This window comes from Diabrotica virgifera, chromosome 1 (genome assembly GCF_917563875.1).
Source record: "Diabrotica virgifera virgifera chromosome 1, PGI_DIABVI_V3a".
NCBI lineage: Eukaryota > Metazoa > Arthropoda > Insecta > Coleoptera > Chrysomelidae > Diabrotica > Diabrotica virgifera.
Window position 1 is genome coordinate 16,265,900 of NC_065443.1, and position 20,869 is coordinate 16,286,768.

General features: G+C 31.3%; 1 protein-coding gene across 1 annotated transcript in view; it reads right to left on the reverse strand.

The window, feature by feature from the left end:
* Positions 1-683: 683 nt before the first annotated feature.
* LOC114331528 (zinc finger protein 236-like) overlaps positions 684-20,869 on the reverse strand; it is a 60,808-nt gene continuing 40,622 nt past the window's right edge. The window contains exons 4-5 of the mRNA XM_028281482.2: positions 13,260-13,537; positions 684-7,554 (exon numbers count right to left, since the gene is read on the reverse strand). Of these exons, the coding sequence (XP_028137283.2) occupies positions 6,467-7,554; positions 13,260-13,537 (1,366 nt within the window). The 3' untranslated portion in view covers positions 684-6,466. The remainder of the gene's footprint in view (positions 7,555-13,259; positions 13,538-20,869) is intronic.

Sequence of the window (20,869 nt, forward strand, 5' to 3'; positions counted from 1 at the left end):
AAAGGTATTGCGCATTTTTGACGTACAATTAAAAATTGTATATTCACCATTGGCGTGCATACGGGTCATACTACCCGGTCTTGTTACTCGTATGCACGCCAATGGTGAATATAAAATTTTTAATTGTACGTCAAAAATGCGCAATAACTTCTTCTTAAAACCTACCAAATTTCATTTGCATACCTCAACCGGTTTTAGAGCAATACATAAACCGTCAGTTTGTAAGAAAAATTTCAACACCCTGTATCTCAGAAACAAAGCATTTTCGAACATACGTTATAAAGCAAACTGTCATTATTTCTTCATGCAAATTACCCCTTAAAGTTTGTTATACTTATTTTAAATCTTCCTGCATTGATGAAAACATGGCTAGTTGTTAAAGTACCTAACTTTTTTATTATCCAACATAAGAGAATGAATCAAACAACGAAATATTAAGAAAACATGAGGCTATAGTTGGGTTTTAATTTTAGTATTTTATAATTGCTAGAATATTCTACAGGGTGTGGCGAACTTTGAGAAAAAAACACAGTTTGATTGATACACCCGGTATACAATGACAATTTACCGGTCTAGCAACAATATTATCACAGCGATATTGTTAAAGAATAAGGCTATAATACATTAAAAAAATCACTAAAATCGGACAACAATTTTGTGATATACTAAATAAACACAACGAGTAACTTGAAAAATGGTATATTTTCAAATAAAATATATAATACTAGCATTAACACAATAAATAAAAAAACAAAAAATAAAAACGTTAGTTATTTGGCATCTGAATGTGACTTAATATATGATCTATGAAGTTGGCTGTAAACAACATAAAAGTAAAAAGTAGGTATGTTCCAAAATATGTTTTTTGTGGATTAATACATTATTTTAGCAGTTATCACTTATAAAACCAAATGAGAACTCAATAATATGTGATGTAGTTCTTCCATTATATCTTCTAACATGCATGCAATTATTCACAAATCATATTTTATACTAGGTCTCTTATTTACAAACATAAACTAGTATTGCAAAGTTAAATCGCCTGTCCATAGAAACCACAATAAGTTAAGGCCATCGGTATATAATTCGCAAATATTTTACGGCTATCCCTACCTTTTCTGTCTACACTGATTTTGGTGGTATGAATATGTAAACTTTACTTGACAATGTCATCATTAACTTTAAAGATGGCTTTTGAATGTTCTTGGATAACTGTTACTTGTATAATTATTTGCCTTAATTATTAATTCAGTTAATTAATATGATAATTTTTTCACTAACTATGCATTCAGTGATTGTATTAATTTATCTACTGTACAACAAAAACTAATAATCAAACGAGGAAAGAGGAAAAGTGATAAAGTGATTTTTAATGATATATTGTTACTATGAAACGCTTACAAATTTGAACATCTTTAACAACAAAATACTTGGATCACTGAATATATCCTGGTGTATTCTCTGCTTTGGATTATCCATAAATAATAAACAATAAATAAGTTTTTATTAAGTTCACGTCTTAAATCAATTATTTATCAAATACACTATCAATATTATTTAATCAACAACTCAAAATATTCCCGATGCCATGTCAAATATTTAAAATTGTCACTGATTGTCACTGTCTGACTGACAATATGCTGACAATATTCTATTCGACAGAGTGCGCTGTATGACAGAGATAGATTTGGAAAATATTATCACTGACATTTTGTACATTTTTTTCGAATCCTGAAAAAACCAATAAATATTTTTGAAAAATTTAGACGCAGAATGAAAGACTAAATTATTACCGAGGGCCGAAAGTCCCTTAAAATAAATAAAAAGTTTATTTTAAATGAGATAATTGAAATTAAAAATCACACTAAATTTTCTTAGTTTTTCACCCCTGTAACTTATTAAAACAAACATTATAAAAGTTCTCATGGATTTTCGGCCCTCGATAATAATTTAGTCTTTCGTTCTGCGTTTAAATTTTTCAAATATACTTATTAGTTTTCTCAGGATTCGAAAAAAATGAATCCCATTTGAATAACATTGGAGCAGAAACTACGTACCCATCCCCTTATCAAAGATAATCAATACGGCATGCCTTTAATGCCTTGTTTACTATGAATTTTGGCGTTTATCATTTTCACTGACAGTGACATTAGTGCATTTGTTGTGTTTATTGTGATTTATAATTTATATTGTGTTTATTTTATAAAGTTATATTATGTTAAATACAGGGTGATTGATTAGTAGAGTAAAGCTCAATAGCTCCGCTATAGTAATATATAGCAATAAAAGTTAATAACAAAAATTTTAGCCACCTTTGAGCTTCACATTACAAAATTAGTTAGAATGTTACAGGGTGTTCTATAACACAGTGGCAGACCAAACTTATGTTTTTTTTAATGGAACACCCTATATTTTATTTTAAATTCGAAATCCTGTTAACTTCTCCATCACAAAAATATAAAGGTTTGTTATGTTATACAGGGTATTTACAAGGTTATAACCAATTTTATATGAAAATCGTAACAAGTTCAACTCCCTGTACAAATAAAAATAAGCAAAACAACAATGGTTTATTAATGCCATATTTTTTAACGTATTGTCAAAATTTTCAAGAATGGTCGATATTGCTAATTTTCTTTATATCAAATAAAGGGTGAGTCAAAACGCAAGTACATTATTTTCTCAGTAATTTTAAATGGAACACCCTGTATTTTATATCACTATTGAAAAGTACCATTACCGTACTTTAATTTGTAGAACATTACCTATCTTTAAATTTATTAGTTTTCGAGATATTTTCATTTTTCAATGGACCAGTAGCGTCGCCACCCAAATCACCAGAATTTAATAAACTGGACTGATTTTTTTGGGGTTGCGTTAATAATGTAGTTTATAAAATACCTCCAACAACAAGGGATGAGATGAAAAATAGAATACAAAGTGTATTTCGATGTGTTAATTTACAAATGCTCCGTAGAGTAAGTAGCTCATTCAATGATCGTTTTTAGGCGTACATAAATGTGTTAGGAGATAATTTTGAACACCTTATGTAATTAAATATTAAAAATATTTTATTAAATGTAGCTTCTAATTTTTTCAAACATGTTTTTTTGCAAAATGTATTACTGATAAATTATGTTTCGTTCTTTATTTGTTACATTGTTACATTTACATACAAAAGTAGTGTTTAATTGTCTTCACAAAACATGTGTTTGTGTGTTTTTTTGTAAAATTTATTACTAATTTTCTTTGTTTATTTGTTGCATTTACATAAAAAGATAGTTTTTAATTGTTTCAAAAATGTTGCATGTAGTGGTTGTGTTTTTGTTTGTAAAATGTATTAAAAATAAATTATTTTTATTTCTTTATTTGCTACAGTGTTACATTGATTACCGGATTGATAATCGGTAATCTTCAATTGTCAATTCAGTCATGGCTTACTTAAAATTTAGATAAATTTAAACACCTAAAATAATTTGCTCTGAAAAATGAAAATATCTCGAAAACTAATTGGGCATAGGGAATGTTACATAAAAATTAAAGTACGTTAATGTTACTTTTCAATAATGATATAAAATAAAGGGTGTTCCATTTAACATTACTGAGAAAATAATGTACTTGCGTTTTGACTCACGGTGTATTTGATATAAAGAAAATTGGCAATATCAATAATATTTAAAAATTTTGACAATAAATAAAAAATATGGCATTAATAAACCATTGCTGTTGTGCTTATTTTCATTTATACAGGGAGTTGAACCTGTTACGATTTTCATACAAAATTGGTTATAACTTTGTAAATACCATGTATAACATTACAAACCTTTATATTTTTGTGATAGAGAAGTTAACAGGATTTCGAATATAAAATAAAATATAGGGTGTTCCATTTAAAAAAAACATAAGTTAGGTCTGCCACTGTGTTATCGAACACCCTGTAACATTCTAACTAATTTTGTAATGTGAAGCTCAAAGGTGGCTAAAATTTTTGTTATTAACTTTTATTGCTATCTATTACTATAGCGGAGCTATTGAGCTTTACCCTACTAATCAATCACCCTGTATATACAAATACTACTGACTGTAATACATGCAACTCTTGACATTTCCCATTACATTTGAGGAAGCAAACAATATAGCGCCATCTAGTAGTGTGCGGTGATAACCAGAGCAATCTAACCTTACATTCATAAAATTGCTTTATCATTGTTTTTGTATTTAAACTATTATTTTAATTTAATTTAGCATAATTAGCTCGTTATTCAAAAATTTATTAAATGAAATTTGAATGTTTACCTCAAATTTTACATTTTCAAAACATAGTTTTACTTCAAGCCGACAGTGGCGCTAGCGCGCCAGTGGCAACGTGCTTCCAGATATCTGTGGGAGTTGATGAATGTATTACAGTCAATAGTATTTGATATACATATATTATAACATATTTTTTGTCATTATTTTTGTTTTTCGAGATGTTTGGTACAACAAAAATAATGACAAATTTGGTACCCAACCAGAACATCAGTATTGGTGGGAAGGAAATAGAACTCGTAGATAGATATAAATACCTGGGACATGAAATTACGATTGGCAGGGATAACCAGACTCATGAGCTGAAGAGAAGAATCGGTCTTGGGTGGGCAGCATTTGGAAAACTGAGAGAAACTTTTAAAAGTGAGTTACCCACATGTCTAAAGAGAAAGGTATTCGATCAGTGCGTCCTCCCAGTCTTGACGTACGGATCAGAAACACTTACCTTAACTAAAGCCTCGGCTACCAAACTAAGAGTCACGCAGAGAAGAATGGAGCGGTCAATGTTAGGAATAACTCTGCGAGACAAAATCAGAAACGAAGAAATCAGGAGAAGAACAAAGGTGACTGACGTCATCGAGAGGATAGCCAGGTTGAAGTGGAGATGGGCAGGACACGTAGCCAGAATGACAGATGGGCGATGGACGAAGAGGTTATTGGAATGGAGGCCAAGAGAAGACAAGAGAAGCGTCGGTCGACCGCCTACAAGATGGACTGACGACTTAAGAAAGGTAAATAAAAACTGGATGAGGGCGGCGCAGGATAGATGGGGTTGGAAACGAGGGGAGGAGGCCTATGTTCAGCAGTGGACTTTTGAGGCTGGATGATGATAACATATTTAAATATAAATTTAATGTACAATATAACTTTATAAAATACGTCCACCGATAAAATTTCCTAATTATTATTAAATTAACAGAACATATCAATGATATTACATATCGACGTATGTTTCACTTAATGTAAATGATTCATGACGTTTGTGCAAAGATATAATGGAACCACTATATGAATCATACACTCAATGATTACACTAAAAATATCTCAGTATAATTAAATCCTCTAGTTTAAAAGTTATAAACAGCTAAAATAAGAAGAAAATCCTGTACTTTTACAATATTAACAGATAAAGTATTGCTGAGAAGATATTGAAAGGTGTATAGTCTTTTTTTACTAGTCCATCACAGCATTGTAAGGAATAATATATTTTTATATATATTCTATAATCATTATATATTGATTATATTATTTTTAGGCAATAAATTCGACTTCGAAAGGCACTATTTAGTATTAATATATTGACTAGAAATAGAAATATAAAAGTTTTAGGGGCCATTTGAGCTTAAAAGGTATTAACACATCGCATTTGTCTAGAAATCTTACGGCCTACAGTCTGTATGTTTGATAAAAATAATAATATAGCACCGATACAGGACATAAAGGTTTCTAGATAACAATGAATGAGCATCACAGAGCCAGAAGATCCTATTTCTCACCATACTACCCGTCCATTTCCAATTCAAGTCGCAGGCTACTTCGTTTGATATTTTTAGGTATTGTGCCTTTTGGTATTGTCATACCTAGGTTAAACAGAGAACTTGAATCGAGTCGAAATTCATTTCACTTATTCCCCGTTAGAGGGCGTTCTAACCATACTGCAATATAAATAGTTTTAAATTATATCGAGAAACTACGGTCGTGTTGGTGTAAATTTGTCTTACTAAGAGCCTCCTTGACAACAGGTAGACCTAGAAATAGTACTATCGGGGGATGGAGGGAGAAAAATTTGAATCAAAACGAAACCGTAGATTTTCTTGTTTTACTTAAGGTTATACCCTCTGACATTTATAGTGTATGATAGTGACGTGAGTTTCAGTGGGAAGTGAGTTTCAGTAAAACAGTAATTTGACAGTCTTTATGTGTTGAATAACTACTTATTTGTTTGCACAACGACTTTTGCTTGAAGAAATTTCTATAAAAATCGTTACCGTATGCAATACATATTTGGCTACCAGTGATGAAAATTATTTGGAATCATAAACTACTGTTAAAATTGTCGCCCTTGTTTTAGTGTCTTTATTCTGACACATACTTATAAAATAAACAGCCAACTAAAACTACTAAATATTAGCACCCGTTCTGACTGAGAATATCACTTTTACACACCGCAATTGTTGCTTTTGATACAGCCTAAAGTAAGCGTTTGAAAATTGCCGCAATTGGATGCGAACGTCAGCATCTGCTTCAGCTGATCGATCGTTTTTAAACACACTACAACGCAGCAGTTCTCCCCCTTCTCAGCGCAGCTGTGATTCGCGTTCTGTTTTACCTTACATGTCGTCAATTGGTTCTGCGTCATGTTCAGCAAATTATTTAACTGTAATGAGGGAGCTGGGGAGGCGACTGTGAGGTTAGGTGCACTTTGACTACACGCTGATTTGCTATTGCAGCAGGTCGAAGTGGTAGTGGTCGGTTGGTTATTGTTCCAGCTTGGTAATGAGATGGGAGTGGTGCTGTTGTCTTGCAGGGAGCTATCTTTTTGGACACCTTCTTCAGTATTAGAAGATAAATTGATATCTTGACTCAGTCCCAAAGCGAAAAAGGACGCTAAGTCATTTACTGCTTCATTTTGTTTGTCGATGTCTATTGGCGTAGGGCTGTTCACAAGGTTCAACCATTCTGACTGACTGTCAGTGCTGGCCGGTAATATCTGGGACGTATTAAGCTGATTAAGTAATTCTTCTGCGTTAGCTATGCTACTGTCTGCGTTCTCCAAGGGCAATATCCTTTTGTGGGATATGACTTGAATTTTTGGATCCTCTTTGGGATCAAATGACGGTAAATCTGCTGACTTGATCTCTATGTTAGTCACTCCGGTGTTTTGAAACTCCGATATTATAGAGTTCCCCTCTAGTTCATCTCTCGTATTAATCAACGTTTCGTTTTTGCCGTTTTCTACATTTTCAGTGCCGATGTTGTACAGTAGTTGTAGAGGTATATTTTCGGTGGTGACTGTGGCATAATCCTTAAGTCGGTTGGCCATTTCGAACTCTTCTTCTATAACAGCGGCGTGTTTCTCGGGAATCACTTCACTGAAGACGTAGTTATTGTTAAGTAAAGTCTGTGGTGTGACATTGGTCATGTCGTAATAAACGTTTTCGAATTGCATGTTGGGATCGTCTGGATTACCAATGAGGGTAGTTTGTACCGTAGGTGCTAAATTTTCTTGCTGTAGTCCAGAATAATCTAAAACAATACAAAGAATATGTTAGTTACAAATTATATTTAAACTAAAAAGGGTTGTTCTAAAAACGTTCGTTCTGGACACATTTTATACAATTCATTGGGATTTTTTAGGAGTTTTTATATTATACCTATTACATAGAACTTGTTTTACTTCGATGTTTTTTTTTAATTATTAGGGGAGTGCATATAGATTTTCACTTCGGAAAAAATCAAACAAGATAGAACTTTTTGTAATTTGATTAAGAAATGTTTAATAAACAACATATCAAAAAGTTCTACTCGAGAAGTGGGTGCTTCATTTTTTATTTAACAAATAAACTGCGAAATCAGATGTTTTTTTAAGTAATTCCGAAAATATAAACTTTAGTAAAAAATTTACCATTGAAAAATTCAGAAAATTTTACAAGAAAAACCTTTTATGAAGATTTTTCTAAAATTAAATCTGTAGCTTCTATAATTTTTTATTTATAACGCTAAACTCACCCTTCTCACAAACATTGGCGCACTGTAAACTAGCGTTCTGTTAGTGCACGGTTGAGTTATTTTAATGTGATTCGACATGAAAGAAGAATAATTAAGCTATCTTATGGTTATAATAAAAAGAAATAAAATGTATGGGCATAAGTACGGTGTAGGCGGAAAGTGAGAGATACATGAAGTTTATTTAAAAATGATTTAAAATGTGTAACTAATACAATTTTTCTTATAAAGCTCTCAATTTTGCACAACTTACATTTGAAACACCTTACTAAACGACGTTTCATTCAAAAAAAAATCTCAAAAATTTAATTCAAATGATATGACGTCTCAAAAAATGTAATTTTTGAAAACTTCGTAGTTTTACAGAATTACCACCACTTAAAGACGTATTATTCAAGTTTGAACAGATTTTATTACAATTTTATAGGTGGTTTTTTAAAGCATATGATGTAGTCTTTAAAATGCACTAAATTATTTTATTTTAGAAGTGAAATAAACTATTTCTTTTTGAGAAAATTAAGAAAGATAACAAAAATGTAATACAAAAACCAAAAATTACCAGCTAAAAAAATGTTTATACAAAGTGATCAAAACTTTTTTCTGTAAAATTTATCTAAAATACATTTAATAATAAGCTTCAAAAATAATAAATGGTCAACAAAATAAATTTTTTTAACTCTTATACAGTATGTCGTATGCGTAACTTGGAACCTATTAATAACTTTTTATTATCAGTTTAACGAAAAAAAAGTTATTCCTTATAAAATACTCTGCAACCTATATAATCTAAGATGCAACCATCAAATATCAAATTTTATAAATTTTATACGAGGTATGTCAAAAAATATGAAATGCACTCAAGAGTAAAGTACCTTTATATTTCACAATATCAAAAATTGTTATTAAGGAAAGTTGTTTCTAATTAAAAATATGTTTCAGTGTTCAATTACATCCTTCTAATTAAAATATTGTGAATAATAAAAGCACTTCACTCTTAAGAAAAATTCATATTTTTTACATACCTCGTATAAAATTAAAAAAGTTTGATATCTGAATGTTGTATCTTAGATTTTAGACGAGGTAGAGCATTTTATGAAGAATAACTTTTTTTCGTAAAATTGATAATAAAATAGTTATCATACCTATTTGTAATAAAATGATGATTGGTATCCGTAATTTGAGAAAAAATTGAACTTTTTTTTCGATTAGAATGATGTAATTGTATATTAAAACAAAGTTTTTAATTTCAAACAACTTTTCCTAACAGCATTTTTTGATATTCGTGAATAAAAGGTACTTTACTCTTTAACGGAATTCATATTTTTGACATAACTCGTATAAAATTGGTAAAATTTGATCTCTGATGGTTCAGTTTTAGATTTTTGACTATCCAGAGCATTTTATAAATAATACCTTTTTTTCGTAAAATTTCTAGCTACGCAAACATACTGTATAGGAGCTTCTGTATAAGAATTTTCAAACTGTAATGCTATATTCGGATTCAGCATATTCAAAATCAAAATAGAAACATATTTGATCAAAGTAAAATGATGAATTCAACTATATTTTTAAAATTATTTATACAAAACAATTGTTATTGTTTAAACAATTAATAAACAATTAGCGGCCAAATCTGCGAGTAGAACTTTTTACTTTAACATGTATATAAACTAACAAAAAAAGTTTTAGAAAAATATAAGCTTGTTTGAATTATTCCGAAACAATGCATGTTTTCGTGCTAATTGCACTCCCCTATATATTTATTTTTTTAATGCTTTATTTCCCTTATGCTTAACCCCCGAAATATGCACGGGTTTGTACCGAAACATGTGGCGTTGGAATGCTACATACCAGTGCACAGAACTATCGATTCAAACGTGATGGAGCAGTTTAATTTAAAAGTGTTTTTACTAATATCTCTCAAGATTTTGAAACTCTGTTGTTTGAACAAAATTCATTTGAAGAAAACAGTAATTATACGTGAAAAGGTTCAGTATTCATTGTCTTATATCGGTAACTACAATGACATTTATGCTTATAGTATTAACAAATTTTCTGCAGAAACCAAAACAAATTGGATAATGAAGAGGCGCTATCCTACACCAATACGATGTAAGTTTCGCAAACTATATGTTTGTCGGCTAGAAGAAAAGAACAAGTCAAAAAAACAAAATACAAGGAGCAACTAGAAATTTCAATTGTAACGCAAATATAAGTATTAAATTTTTGAAAACAACAAGAAGTACTTTAAAAACCTCACCATTATTAACACATTGCGTGCAACACCTTAATCGGAATAATACTCTCGGGGGCCACGGCATATCCACGGCAATGAAAATCAGTACGTGTATATCAAAAATGAGCGACGTGGCCCCTGGCAGAACATCTGTGTCTCTCATATATGAGCGACGTGGCACGCAATGTGTTAAAACGAGGTTTAAATATTGTTGTAGACATTAATTTCAATCATTCACATAGAGTAAATGTGGCTCAATCTTTAAGTTTACTACGTTGCTGTGACGATACAAAATAGTTATTTATATCATATTTTGAAGCTGACATGACAACAGCAAAATCATATAATGAATTCAGTATTAAAATATGTACAATAATTGTTCAGCTAAAACTAAAATTAGAAAACGAAAATGTTTCATATTTTAGTAACTAAAAAATAAAAATAACTAAAAAATAGAACACTAATGCATGGTTGCACCAGCAGATCTTAAGCTCCAGCTTAGCTAATCTCTGCTTATAGATAGGACCACCGGAAGTATCACTTACGTTGCACCATAATTTTGGATTCTTACCTTGTTATCAAGTATATCTATTATTATATTATGATATTCCTATTATATTTTATTGTAATTATATTACATTAATTCTTATGATATTATCGGCTTAAGCCTAAGATCTGTTGGTGCAACCATGCATAAAGTATTATTGTGCATTACGAAAAAATGTATATGTATCACAATAGTTTACTTTAAGACAGGATATGTTGGTACTTCTTTGAGTTTTTTGAAAATTTATAAAGAAAAACAGAAGGAAACTTTGGTAACAAAATTGTTTTGTTTCCACAGATCTAACGAATGATAATTTGTTATTCTGCAGATAGGAATTATTTGTGATAAACAGTTCAAATAGAATAAAAAAAAAACCGTGACAATTTAACACGTATTTGTGATAAAATTAAAATTACGCACTAAGTTCTTTTACAAACCAGTGTGCATTTCAAAATTAAACGTCTTGAAACGCACACGTGTTTGAAAGCAAATATTCTCCGCCGTTCCCGTGCCTATTTCAAAACTACCCTGTCTTGAAATGAACACGGAAACGTAAATACGCGTACCTACCTGTATAGCGATACGCTTTAATTACTATTTTTGCTAAATTTTTAATAACTTTTCTCAAAACGAAATAACATTTAATATACAAACCATATGCTAACAAGGGCCGTTAAGGAAATGCATCCCTAAGCAGATTATATAAAATTAATGTTTTTTTCAAGGAAACACTAATAAATTCCGAGGCCAGATTGCCACACTCTCTATGTCAACTTCTTAAAATACAGAAAGGTTCTCAACTTTTAAAACGCCAGATGTAGTAATTTATTGCCTTTTCTAGCCATATTGTAGAAACATAAACATATTAGCGTTTGTGGTTTTTTCAGCCACAACAGTCAGTATCGACACAGCAGGCGAACGATTGAGTCACACCCCAGCGGGCATCGGGATAGACGCGGTACGTCAACAACACACCCTTTTTGTTGTTCTGAAGCTATTTTCAGAACAACATTAATTTCCCTCGTGATTTACTATGAGATCTCTAACGCGAGAATTTTAATGTCACCGTTGCATGTGGTTGTCTTTTTAAAGACAGATCACATGCTATGATTTTTTTGTGACGGATATTCTTGAGTTGGGGTTGATTTCATGTAATCGAATGAACTATCTTTCAGTAAAGTCGTCCCAGGAACGCAACTCATAAATATTGGCAATATCATTTTAAAGTCTTCTACTTTAAAATGTATCATATGTATCTGAATTGCCGATATAAATGAGTCAAATTAAATAAATTATTAGAAGAATTTTTTTACTAAGCAACAACATTTTTGTTTATATTAATAGTATTTTGTATTTTGACAACGGCACCCGATTTGGGCGTCGAAACGTTAATAAAAATCATTTTTTAATAATATTGTGGCTTATTTCCCATTCTAAATAGTTAAAACACACCCTTTTGAGATATAAGCAAAACACAATGTCTTATTATCGACACAAATAAATTTCATTGTTTACACTTATTTTTAATTGATTCCGTAACCTACCATCGGAACATCTGCTTTTAACGATCTAATTATTTTTTAAGGTTCCGGCAAACATTTGTTTCAAGTAAACATTATAACATTGAAGTGTTTGGTATACATTAAATTTAAATATGTTTACCATTCAGAAAAGTGCTTGTGTAAAGTGTTTTCCCGAGATAAATCTAAGTGGGGACAAAGTAATTTAAAATGCCTGTTCCAAGATCGTCAGTTACATTCATGTTCTGCCCTCTATCTGAGAAATCCTACACGGAGCTGCAAGAGTAAAGCAAATGCAAGATTTAAGTGAAAACGATTATCGTTTGCGAAGAATTTGTACTGAAAGAATATTGCAAATTTCTTCTATTCAGCGCAGACGTAATAAGGTCAATGTAGCAGTAAGAATCACCTGCATTTATTAGGTTATATCAACAAGCAAAACTGCAGATAATGGGCACCAACAAACCCGTAAAAATTACGTGAAAGACGTCAACTATGCCTAAAGTAACTCTTTTTTTTTTGTCCTTGAAACTCACAGTGGTTTTATGGAGTCACAATAAATTTTTAACGATAAAGAAACATGAATTACTATTTTATGGTCCTATTACGACAGCCACATAGTTTCAGCACCGTGGAGTCATTGTTCATACTACAAAGAAGTCATTAAATACTGGGTGCCCACTTTTCCATCAAAAATTAATATATCCAGGTTTGAATACAAAATTTGGGCCCATAGATCACCCGACCTAACACCATGCGATGTTTTCCTGTGAAATACCATTTGGAAGGAGTGATATTTAAAACGTAAAACGCGTTGACGCCAGCAACTTCTTAACATACTTAATAAAACTGTTGATTTGAACGTTGTCACTGGATTAGACTGCACAAAATTACAAAACAACTGTTTTATTAAAATACTTACAATTAGGATTATTGTCCATATCTTCCACAGCCATATTGATTTGAATCTCCGTATTACTCCTATTGCCATCATCATTGAGCACGGAATCGGAGCCTACGTACTTCTCGTGCCTCTGATGAGTCTTGATGTGGCTCTTAAGACTGTGTTGAGTGGAGAAAGCCCTGTTGCAATCAGTATTCTCTTTGCAAGCGTAGGGTTTTTCCCCGGTATGTATTCGCATGTGGGTTTTCAGGTGATGACTGGCAGTGAAGGCTTTACCGCAACCAGCGGCATTGCACCTGAAAAATGGGAACAGTATTTAGTATTTCTTTTACTTTACCCCAGGCTGTGGGTGAAAAAACGTGATATAATTCAGGAATTTTTGAAACCTATCAGGTGTTGTAAAGGACGATGCCAGGAATAACTTCTACTAAAGTGTGACCAAAAATATTGTGCGCTTTTCTTTATTGCGATTTTCATTTGTTAAATTTGCAATTTTTAATGATTTTTAATTTTGTAGCTTAGGATATTGATTTTAGAGAAAAACTTTTTAATAGAAAGTTGTAGTAAATAAAAAACCTACAATTTGAGCTATGGTAAGTTGAATTTTGTTAATTTTTGTTGTTGATTTTTGTTCTAATTGAAAAGTAAGATTGTTTTGCCTTCGCATTGCAACTGAATTAAAAAATAAAATTTTTATTTTATTTTTTGAATTTTGTTAATTGGTTATTGCCAAACAGCCTGCGCAAGGTCCAAAATGGCCGTTTTTTACAATTGCATTATTTATTGTACAAATTTTTTTTATTTTTTAAAACTTTAAAATAAAGATCTTTCAATTCCAAACATAAAAAAAAATGTAAAGCCAGATTAACGAATTTGTTGCTTAGATATTATAAATTGTTTATCCAAAGAGATCAAATGTCGAAGGCTATAACTTTTTGAAAAAAAAATCGTAGAGAGTTGGTGAAACATCCAATCTCCTTCTAAAGAGTTATATTTTCATATTCTGATGTAAATAAATGCGGAAAACATTTTTAAACCTCTAATTTTTGGGTTTGAAAATAAGGGGGCAAATTTCGTTATAAACGTTTAGAGCTGAAGCGGCCCTGTACATCCTATGAGTTTTTAACTTACAGATTATTGTTGCTGAAGACGAAACGAAGATTTATAAAAAAATTAAAATTTTCTACAACCAACTGAAGCCGAAATAATTTTTGGGTTTGAAAATAAGGGGGCAAATTTCTTTATAAACATTTAGAGCTGAAGCGGCCCTGTACATCCTATAAGTTTTTAACTTACAGATTATTGTTGCTGAAGACGAAACGAAGATTTATAAAAAAATTAAAATTTTCTACAACCAACTGAAGCCGAGATAATTGTTTTTTTTTTTTTCTTAAATCGTAGTGCCTTTATTTATAACAATTAAGAAATTATTTTACAGTCATTGACTAAAGAAAGACTTATATTATCTTAAAATAAAAATTATTATAAAATATAATTACATTTAATTATAAAAATTTTTTTTAAATCGGTGCTTTTGCAAGCGGCCGAATTTTGCCAATCGCCCGGCTCGCTTCAAATCCGCGCGCTCGGAAAATTTTTACGTAACTTGTATTAAATTTTGACAGAATACAATTTAATAATATTACCATTATAATATTATGCAGTCTATTTACCACTGTATTTGTTTTTCTTGATAAACTTTTATATGTGGAATCCAAAAACTACAAGAAGAAAAAGTTTTATATTATATATTACAGTAAGAAGTAACATTATTATTATATTTAAATAACAATGAAAAAATTAAAAATATAGTTACATATTTCGTATTATATATGTATCATTTTTGTAATATTATTTCTTCAGAAATGAAATTTTACATATAAAAGTTTATCAAGAAAAACAAATACAGTGGTAAATAGACTGTATATTATAATGGTAATATTATTAAATTGTTTTCTGTTAAAATTTAATACACGTTACGTAAAAATTTTCTGACCGCGCGGATTTGAAGCGAGCCGGGCGATTTGCAAAATTCGGCCGCTCGCAAAAGCACCGATTTTACAAATAATTTTTAATAATTAAGGTGATACAGTAGCGATCAACAGGTAGCCAAAACGCGTTCCAAGATTGCGGCTATAATTTTGAATATTTTTTCGAGATATTTGGCACACGTATTCGTAATATAATAAAGAATGGCGGTACAGAGCCCAATTTGAAAAATATATTAATATGTGGAAATTACTCTGTAATTAAATACAATATTAAAAAAACGAGCCTGTACCGCCATTAAGAAGAACAAAAAATGCACTTTCTTCAAATAAACTTTTTTATCCGATGCCTAGATTTTGTGTCATTTTGGAACTACTAAATTTTTTTATTTCATTAGTAGTTCCAAAATCACACAAAATCTAGGCATCGGATAAAAAAGTTTATTTGAAGAAAGTGTATTTTTTTGTTCTTCTTAATGGCGGTACAGGCTCGTTTTTTTAATATTGTATTTAATTACAGAGTAATTTTCACATATTAATATATTTTTCAAATTGGGCTCTGTACCGCCATTCTTTATTATATTACGAATACGTGTGCCAAATATCTTGAAAAAATATTCAAAATTACAGCCGCAATCTTGGAACGCGTTTTCGCTACCTGTTGATCCTACTGTTTCCTCTTAAATGTAATTATATTTTATAATAATTTTTATTTTACGATAATATAAGTCTTTCTTTAGTCAATGACAGTGAAATAATTTCTTAATTGTTATAAATAAAGGCACTACGACTGAAGAAAAAAAAACAATTATCTCGGCTTCAGTTGGTTGTAGAAAATTTTTATTTTTTTATAAATCTTCGTTTCATCTTCAGCAACAATAATTTGTAACTCATAGGATGGGCCGCTTCAGCTCTAAATGTTTATAACGAAATTTGCCCCCTTATTTTCAAATCCAAAAATTAGAGGTTTAAAAATGTTTTACGCATTTATTTACATCAGAATATGAAAATATAACTCTTTAGAAGGAGATTAGATGTTTCACGAACTCTCTATGATTTTTTTTTCAAAAGTTATAGCCTTCGACATTTGACCTCTTGGGATAAACAATTTATAATATCTAAGCAACATATTCGTTAATCTGGCTTTACAATTTTTTTTATGTTTGGAATTGAATGATCTTCATTTTAAAGCTTTAAATAATAAAAAAAATTTTAGTTGTACAATAAATAATGCAATTGTAAAAAACGGCCATTTTGGACCTTTCGCAGGCTGTTTTGCAATAACCAATTAACCAAATTAAACTTACCGTACCTCAAATTGTAGGTTTTTAATTTACTACAACTTTCTATTAAAAAGTATTTCTCTAAAATCAATATCCTAAGCTGCAAAAGTAAAAATCATTAAAAATTGCAAATTTAACAAATGAAAATCGCAATAAAAAAAAGCGCACAATATTTTTGGTTACATTTTAGTAGAAGTTATTCCTGGCATCGTCCTTTACAACACCTGATAGGTTCCAGTTTTATGAAGCTTTGTAAGCTTTGACGGACTCTATTCCCTTTTAGTAAAATTCTTTCACGGTTTTTGCTGTAAATTTTAAAAAACCGCTTGGATTGACATGAAATTTGGCATACGCATAGCTAACATGTCAAAGAAAAAAAGCGATATGGTGCCGATGTGTGCTTTTGCCCTGGGGGTGAGTTTCACCCCATCTCGGTGGGTGAAAAAATATATGTCCAAGATGAGTCCAGAAATGGATAAACTGACTAATTTTAAGCAACTTTTGTTCTATAGAGTTTTTTCACCAAATCAATACTTTTCGAGTTATTTCCAAGTGAATATGTTCATTTTTCAACAAAATAACCACGTTTTTAGACGGTTTTTCCTAAATAACTCAAAACGTAAGCATTTTGTCGACTACAGCCTATAAAAAAGTGAAAAAACGGTGTATATAATATTTGGTCTCTATACCTAGCAAAAGCAGAGTTATACCTAATGAAAAATAGGTTCATATTCGAAAAATTCCAAATAGACAAGGTGAAAACGGCGGGTCCGTTGGGAAAAATATTCCCATGAGATTTTTTTGCATAATCACATTCGTGAGACATCCCAGAATAAGGTTCAAGAAGTCGCCCACGTGAAAAGTGGTTCAATTTTTTTTAACAATTTTTTTTTAATCAAATTGCAAAAATCAGTATTTTTGGCTCGGACATTTTTTTTTGTAGGTTTTTGGGACCATTCTCAATAAAAAAGGTCTATAATGTTTCTCTAAAGTTGATCGTTTTCGAGTTATAAGCAATTTAAAGTTGAAAAAAAACGAAAAATGGCGATTTTCAAGGCTTAATAACTCGGTTAAAAGTTATCATTATGAAAGTCAGAAAGTGACTAAATCAAAGTTTAATGCCCCCCTACAAGATCCCGAAGAAATTTTTGTCATTATTTTATTACTAAGCTGTTATTTTTAAGTAATAATAATGAGCGCCATGCACGTGGTAGGCGGCCGTAAATGTGAGTGCAAGTAAGATGCACAATTGGACTGCCGGAATGGCATCTCTCTCGCACTCAGCATTTACGGCCGGCTACCACGTGCATGGCGCTCAATATTATTAATTAAAAATAACAGCTTAGTAATAAAATAATGACAAAAATTTCTTCAGGATCTTTTAGGCGGGGCATTAAACTTTGATTTAGTCACTTTCTGACTTTCATAATAATAACTTTTAACCTTTAACTACCCGCGCATCAAGTTATAACATAACTACACGCGTGGCGTACTTTATACGCCACAAGAAAATACACTTAAAAACAGCGGAATTTATTATACTTTTTTTGAAAAAATACACTTAGTTGTTTGTTATAAACCTTATTCGGCATCAGTAAATACTTGGAGTTCCTTCTCAGTAAGCCAATTGGGATTTATAACTGGAATCATGGAATAACTGGATTCCATGATAAATGAAATTACTAATAAAAAATTTTTTTAAATGTGATTTTTTACAGAAGAAAATGTATTGGTTATAAAGAAAAATATATTTTGTGCCATAATGACTAAAAAACAATTGAAATATGTACTTATATTGCTACTTATATTAATATAATCGTGGCGTATATTGTCCACCACCGGAAGCAACAAATAATAAACTGTAAATTACGATCTTCCCACAAAGCCGATTATAACGAAACTAAAACCAAATTGTAAAGCACATTCCAGGGATAGGTTAGAGAAACAAACAAGGTCAAAAATTAAATTTTTAAATATATTTGCAGTAGAATTCTTATATCTGGCGTACAAAATACGCCAGCGCGTGTAGTTAAAGGTTAACCGAGTTATTAAGCCTTGAAAATCGCCATTTTTCGTTTTTTTCAATTTTAAATTGCTTATAACTCGAAAACGATCAACTTTAGAGAAAAATTATAAGAGACCTTTTTTATCCAGAATGGTCCAAAAAACCTATAAAAGAATTGTCCGGGTCAAAAATACCGATTTTGTGCAATTTGAATAAAAAAAAATTGTTAAAAACAATTTGGCCCACTTTTCACGTGGGCGACTTCTTGAACCTTATTCTGGGATGTCTCACGAATGTAATTATGCAAAAAAATCTCATGGGAATATTTTCCCAACGAACCCGCCGTTTTCTCCTTGACTAAAATAAAATACTTCAATGTGAAATATCCAAATAATGAAGCATTCTTGGGGAAAACAATATGAACCTATTTTTCATTAGCTATAACTCTGCTCTTACTACGTATAGTGACCTAATATATACACCATGTTTTTTACTTTTTTACGTGCTATATTTTTGATAAGAATTTTTTTTTCGATCAAGTACTTACTTTTTGAGTTATTTGCGAAAAACCGTCTGAAAACGTGGTTATTTTGTAGAAAAATTAACATATTCACTCGCAAATAACTCGAAATTAACTTGGTGAAAAAACTTACTTACTTACTTACTTAAGCCGTCCTCTTGTACCTTACGGTGTCGAGGTAAGTGGAGAAATCAGACGTCTCCATGCCTTTCGGTCAATAGCTAGTCTTTCTGCTTCTCTCCACCCAATATTCCTTTTTACGCAAGCCTTTCCAATATCTGCGTTCCACGTTCTTTCTGGCCTGCCTCTTCTTCGTTTGTTGTCGGATGCCGCTTTCCATACCCTCTTTACAGTTCTACCTTCACCCATTCTAGTCATATGTCCGAACCACGATAACTGTTTCGTTTCAAGTCTGTCTAAGGTCCTTCCAATACCGCACCTTTCACGTATGTCTTCATTTCTTATACGATCACGTCTGGTTACCAAGGATACCGCACGTAAATATCGCATTTCGCATGCTTGAATTTTACTACGGATGTTGTCATTCATTGTCCACGTTTCACTACCGTAGAGTAGCACCGGCTCGTATACAGTTTGGAACACTTTCATTTTTGTTTTCAGGCTTACTTCTTTCTTCCTAATAAAACTTTTATTTAGCGCATAGTACAATTTTGTTGCACTCATTACCCTGCTGTTTATTTCTGGTTCTATATTTCCTTGTCCATTCATTGTTGATCCTAAATAATTGAAGTCCTCTACTTGTGTAATGGTCTCATTATTCAGCTTTACATTTATATTTTCTTGAGTTTTCGATATTACTAAAGCTTCTGTTTTTTCAATATTTATCTTCATCCCAAATTTCTTAAAGGCTTCATTCCAAACATTTACATTCACTTGCAAGTCTTTTTCTGATTTTGCCACAATTACCAGGTCATCGGCATATATCAACTCTGACACGTGAACTTGTTGAAGTTTATACACCCCTACCCTAGTTCTTTTTACCTTACCCCTGCATTCTTTTGCAATTTCGTCCATTAGAGTGATGAATAACAAAGGACTCCGAACACCACCTTGTCTTACACCTGTCCTTGTGTAGAATTCTAGAGATGAGCGAAAAAACTTTATAGAAAAAAAGTTGCTTACAATTAATCATTTTATCTATTTCCGGACTTATTTCGAACATATATTTTTCACCCCCAAAAGGGGGGCGAAACTCACCCCTAGGGCAAAAGCACACATCGGCACAATATCACTTTTTTTCTTTGACTTGTTAGCTATGTGTATGTCAAATTTCATGTAAATCCAAGCGGTTCTTTACAATATAGAGGTTTTGCAATATTTTACCTTTAAAGCACGTACTATTTATCTATTAAGAGGCTACAGTAGCGATCAACAGGTAGCAACAAACGCTTTCCAAGATTGCGGCTCTAATTTTGAATATTTTGTCGAGATATTTGGCACACATATTCGTAATATAATAAAGAATGGCGGTGCAGAGCCCAATTTCAGAAATATGTTAGTAGGTACGTTTCGAAGCCCAAATCGGGTTTCGTTGTCAAAATACAAAATACGTTGTCAAAATATTGGTAAAATTGTGGCTTATTCCCATTAGAAATAGTTGATTATAAAAATGCCACAAGGAAATAGCTTCAGAACAACATGTTAGTACGTGGAAATTACTCTATAACTAAATAAAATATTGAAAATAGGAGCCTGCACCGCCATTAAGAAGAAAAAAAATAAACTTTCTTCAAATAAACTTTTTTATCCCATTTTGTGTAATCTTGGAACTACTAAATTTTTTTATTTCTAACAGGAAATCGAACATATTA